This window comes from Girardinichthys multiradiatus, chromosome 23, assembly GCF_021462225.1.
Source record: "Girardinichthys multiradiatus isolate DD_20200921_A chromosome 23, DD_fGirMul_XY1, whole genome shotgun sequence".
Taxonomy (NCBI): Eukaryota; Metazoa; Chordata; class Actinopteri; order Cyprinodontiformes; family Goodeidae; genus Girardinichthys; species Girardinichthys multiradiatus.
The window spans coordinates 29730990-29736989 of record NC_061815.1 but is presented as its reverse complement, the minus strand read 5'-3'; the positions used below and the strand labels follow the sequence as shown (position 1 = coordinate 29736989).

General features: G+C 39.1%; 1 protein-coding gene across 1 annotated transcript in view; it reads left to right on the top strand.

Moving 5' to 3' along the window:
• The first annotated feature begins 344 nt into the window (after nt 1-344).
• Nucleotides 345-6000, top strand: part of tsc22d3 (TSC22 domain family, member 3) — a 41887-nt gene continuing 36231 nt past the window's right edge. Inside the window, exon 1 of the mRNA XM_047353695.1 lies at nt 345-1057. Within this exon, the coding sequence (XP_047209651.1) occupies nt 726-1057 (332 nt within the window). The 5' untranslated portion in view covers nt 345-725. The remainder of the gene's footprint in view (nt 1058-6000) is intronic.

Genomic DNA, 6000 nt, shown 5'->3' with positions numbered 1-6000 from the left:
CTTTTGTTTCCACAAATTAGCACATCTTATCACAGTTCAGAGTTGGTGCACAACTTTCTCTCTCAGCCACTCCTTGGGCTGTCAGCACGACAAGGTGGAGCTTGGACGGCGGCACATGTTTCAAGCATGCTCTGCAAGCTTCCCTCCCTCTCTGTCTCTTGCACTCACTCTGATAAGCTGGAGGAGAAAGAAGGCGGGACCAGTTTCTGCAAACAGTGACGATTTTTTACCAATAACAGGGCTTTTCACACCCCCTCGGTCTCCCTCCCTCCCCTTTTCGCTCCCTCCTTCGTATCTCTCGGCACGCCAACCAAAGCAAAAAAAAAAAAAAAAAAAAAAAAAAAAAAAGTTCAGGGAACACTTTGATAAGCAGCAAGCAGCTTCTGGGTTTTGCTTACAAGAGGACTCCCGCTGAATCGGTGCGAAGAGTGTTTGCCTATTTTTCTGCCACTGTAAGCAAAACATTGCAGCAGCGTCGGCCCTGAAGAAATAAGCTATAACACTGGAGCACCACAGGAGGGGAGTCTCAGGGACAGAAGCAGGCAGAGTGGCACAGCGTGACTGAACTTCTCAGGAGGAGCTCATCCTCACATTCAGCCTCACCGGCCCAGGTGTGGGGCCAGGGTGACACACTAGAGCATCCCTGAACGTCTTCCACTTTGTCCTCACATCAGTTTCTGTCATTCCTGCACCTGCTTCCTTTTCTCACTCACCTGCCCACCAAGATGTCAGATGAAGACTGCCGCTCGCCCATAGGTCTGGACTGCTGCAGCTGTTGCCTGGACCTGGCCCACGGCTGCGATGACTCCCTGTCCGGCAGCCCGTCTCTGTCCGCGGGGGCTCTGCCACCAAGCCCGACCAGCCCCAGCGTGAACCACTTCCGCCAGCTCCGCAACCAGCTGATGTACCAGAACTTAAACACGGACAAGCTGAACAACATCATGAGGCAGGACTCCCTGGAGTCGGTGGTGAGGGACCCTTGCTTTCTGCTCAATGAGGGCATCTGCAACAGCAACATTGACCAGACTATGCTGTCCATTTTACTCTTCTTTCACAGGTATGTTTAATCATCTGATATGACAGAAACATACTTAACCAATAAGTCAGCGACTGTATCTCAATCTTTTTTCACAATAGAACATTTAAATTTGTACTAAAATTCATTCTTTATGGTCCTTCAAGAGAAAAGTTTTTAAAAAGTTAGCCTCGTCATCTGTTGATTTGTGCATCAAATCAAATCAGAATATTAAAACTAAGCTGCAGTCAATTCCTAATATTCAGATTTACTAAACACATTTTACATAACATCTAAAATAATAAATATGAAAAAAGATCCGACTTGAATGCCTGCTGAACTTCTTTCCTGCCATTGCACATCCACATGGAAACATATATGAACAAGGCTGACAAATCTGGGATTTTACTTTGAACTTCACATGTTTACATGGCATTAATGTTGCTTACACTACCTCAAAAAGAAACCCATTTGCTGAGACAAGCAATTAGTTGCCATGAATTCATTTAAACAATATTTTATTGCTTGACGTCAATTAAAACTGTCTCATCTCCCTCCTAGACCATGTTTATTACACATTTATTAAACCTCATAATTGAATTGTTCGAAGGGAATTGTCCTACTAAGTCTTAGCAATTTAAAGTTTGATTAGATCAGAGAATAAAGCAAATGTTATTTCAGTTTTTTTCTAATGTGCTAGAATTTTCGGTGTTGTTTCAGTGTTTATCCTTAAAGTCAGACTGATGTAATTTCAGAGAGGAAAACCAGTATGTGCAGGAACCATCTGACACCTCATATAAACAACATGCATAAATCAGCATGTGAGACACAAACTCATTAGGGGCGATTATTAAACAATGAATGGTGTTTTTATTGTCTTTATTGCACCTCTAAATAACCAATTAACATTGGATGTTGTTTTAGGGACATGACTTACATGAATGAACATTTACTCTGGGTGTACAATTAACAGAGAGGCTAATATTGCATTGTTTTCCCGAGTCACAACTAATAACTAATATAATAACAAATAAATCTATAGAAAATGTATTAAAAACACAAAAACAAAAGAAAATAACTTCTTTTTATCATAATAAGATATCATATCAACCCTGATTTGTTCGTCTTGACTGGTCAGATTAAATCTATAAAAATGTGTCTTCTGATCAAACATTTTGACTTGACTATGGAAAACATTTACTGTCATTAATTCAGTTGTTAGGAGGTGTTAACATAACATAACATAACAGTTATGTTCTCTGGCTAAGAGCCAAAGCCATAACTGCAGATTATCCATGCAAATTAAACTTTAACCAGCCTTTACTGTCCTATATATTGTAGGCTTGTCCTTATGTCTTTGGTTTATGATCTATATTGCATGAGTACAGACCACACAGAAGACATGTAACCATTTATTGTACTGAGCTTTTATTGAGCATTTATTGGGCTGTACGTTTATTAATATTACAGTTTGTCTTAGTCTCTAGCAGTCACCATTTTCATTTACTACATGCTAAGGGAGTCACAAATAACAATATTGATAGTTATACTTCAGCAAAACCTGGATAATGTTTGCACTTATTGAATATGAGCAAGTGGTAGTTGCAGCAGTCAGAAAACCTTCAGACATAAATAAAACAACACTTACAGGAATTTGCTGGGAGGACATGTTTGCATGTTTGGTGTTTGAGGGAAAGCCAAGAAGTCCAGATTGGACCTAGATTTGTGATTCAACACAACAGAGCCAAACTAAATTTGTCATTTATCTTAGGACTACTGCTGGCTGCAATAACAAGGCATTTTGATGGACTAAAGTTCCATCATGTGACAAGCTGTAGTGCTGCAGGAATGATATAGAGACTGACTATGGGATTTTTTTCTTTAATAAACAGTAAAACCACAAAGGAGGGAAAACTTCCAAAACAGCAGCACTGTGTGTCAAAGACTTCATGAAAGTCTCCTCATGAACGCTCCAAACAGGAATTTACTCCCTTCACACAGCACTTACAGAGAAATAGGACAGCAGTCTGTCATCAGCATATTATGTAATGCAAAGGTATGAGGAATTCCACTTTCCAGTCTCAAACTTTGTCATTGTAAGGAGGGAAAACCTGAACTATGTGTGAAAATGTTTGGTAGTGATGGGTTTGAAATAACAATGAGCTGTTCGAACAGAGCAGGCAAAATGGTGCATAATTTACATGAGGATGAAATATAACTTTAATCTCCTGCTGGTCCACTGACTGAATTTTCCAGCACTGTTGGGAAAATGGGGATAAATGGCTTTTACGTCTTTAGGAGAGGGTTGGGAGTCACAGACACAGATTGTGTTCTTTGTATTTAAAATTGCTCAGAAAACAGCAGAAGAGGGAATAGGAGAGTCATCATTTCTGATTGGGTTTGAGTCTTAGTTATGATGAAACAATTTCTCTGTTTACTGTTAAAGTAAAATCACAATCTCTTTGAACAGGGAACCGTTTTCCCCTTTAGCTTGAGTTTACTGCTGGGTTTGGTCAGGTAACATCAGAGCATGACCTAACCATCTCACAGAGGAGTAAGGACATGATCAGTCTATTTCAGATTTCCTCTCAGGCTTTAGGACAACACTTTGTGCTTCAAATATAAACTACGCAAACAAAGTTTTTGGGATGATGGGCTTGCAGTGCCCTCTATGTTTATTGGCAAACACTCAACACAAAATCAACTCGCTTTAAACTGTATAAAATAAACATACCAAAAGCAATTTTATGCATACTTTTTAAGTAAAGCTGCACTGAGGATTTTTTCTAATCATTGATGTCCTTATAAATAAAACAAATAAAACACAGCAATGATTTATCTCACCCACTGTTCAAGATGGGAAAGACAAGAGAAGATGCCATTCCCATAAAGCAGATTTATTCTCAAGTAAGGACATGGCTACAAGGAGAAGTTACTGGTTTAAACCCGCCTGTTTCTACAGTCAGAGCAATAAAGCCTAAAACAACTGGAACAACTGTGATAAACAAGCCTGGATGAGATCCCCAGTTTATTTTGCCACCATGCATGGTGAAGAAGGAGTTGAAAACAATTTCCAGAGCTCAGTATTAGACAGTATTTTGTTCAATCGGAGCTTGTGTTACTGCAAGTAAAGATTCCTTTATTTTAAGACTTTTTATACGTCTTTATCAGGTGTGCCAATAAATGTGGAGGAGGCTGAAAGTCGTGGGTAATTTATCCATCCAAAACGTTCATATCATTTCCCATTAAGCAATCTGTGACATCCTGAAATTGAAGTGTATCCAATCTTTAAAGATATTTTTTCTGCCACTAGAGGCCTTTATTTTTTATTTTTCAACACTAGGCAGACAGGAAAGAGGGGCAGAGAGAGGGGGAGACATTAGGCAAAGGTGGCTGGGTCCAGGACTCAAACCTGGTGGTCGCGCGCTTAACCCCTACACCACCAGCACAGTGTCCGTGTATCCAATCTTTATTATATTTTTCAGTAAACAATACTTCCCCATTGCTATTACATTGCTGTAAATACCTTCTTAATCAAAGGTGTGCCCAAACAGTGGCCAGTTTAGGTAATTTATACACAAGTCACATCTGAAAATGTCTCTTATCAGTGAAACTTGACCCCACTATGACTCCTCTGTCTGCATTCAGGGGTTATAATTTGCATGGATGCTGAAACTGACATATGGAAAACCCATGCAGGGCTCACTGTGTACTTTCCCATGGTTTGTACAGTGTGGCTGCTTCACGGGCCATTATTTGAATTTAGCTTATATATTAACTAGTAAAAACTAAACATTTGTTAATTGTGCCCACGGCGCCTTCTTTTGCAGATCACCTTGTTGAAAATCTCAAAACAGTCCAGAATCCCATTCCAGATCATGCCTACATAATGCAAAATACATTTCCAGGCACATGCATATCCTCATCCAAAACAAACGACATGTATTGCACGCTGAAACATGCAGAAAGATCAGAGCATAACTATTGCACCACTTAAAGCATTTGAAAATCAAATCCCTTTTTCCAATATTACAAAAACATTCTTGTGCAAGAGCGATGTAATCATGAATCCTGCAAAGACACAGCGCAATGCAGTGTCTGGGAGGGGAAATGCTTTTCCCAGGACTGTAATTAACTACCCCTGGATTGCCCGCATGAAAGGCTTATTTGCAAAACATAATAACCCATAAAAGATTCCCAATTACATATTTTGATCTGTGCTTTGTTGTGAAAGAAAAACCGCAAAGAAAATGCATTACTTGTAAGACAAAGAAAAAAAGTTTCTTTCATAACAGTCTAAAGAGAAATTGACAGCATTATTATGACTTGTGGGTGGCAAGACTGAAGGATTATTAAATTAAATTACTGACAAACGATTAAATATGATTTATATTACCCATTGTGCATTACCTAAGCCTTTTTTTAGTTTTCCATTGCAGTGAGATAACAGTTGATATTCCATCCATCCATTTTCTAGACAGCTGGTGCCTATTTCCAGCGGTATATGGATGAGAGGCGGGGTACACCCTGGACAGGTTGCCAGTCCATTGCAGGGCAACACAGAGACACACAGGATAAATAATTATCCACACACTCAGCAGCACCCAAAGGTGCTTACCAACTGCACCACAATGCAGCCCCACAGTTGATATTCTTCATACATATTATCATCAGGAATGCACCACATAGTGCCATCACTATCGGAATTGGTCAATGTTTGACATTTTTTTAAATCATTTTTTACTTATCATTGTGATAAGTGAAGCTGTGACGGTATTAATAAAACACCATAACACCAATATTAAAATCAGATATCAATGTCGGCCCAAATTTTATGAGAAAATTTCAACATTAAAATCTGTTTTTAAAGAATTATTATTCTTGTGAAAAAATATGAAATGGTATATTATATGAAACATTAGTTTTCACCATCATCAGGTAGTAAAAGTACAACCACCTCTCTCTTCTGTGGACCCCAGAAATGG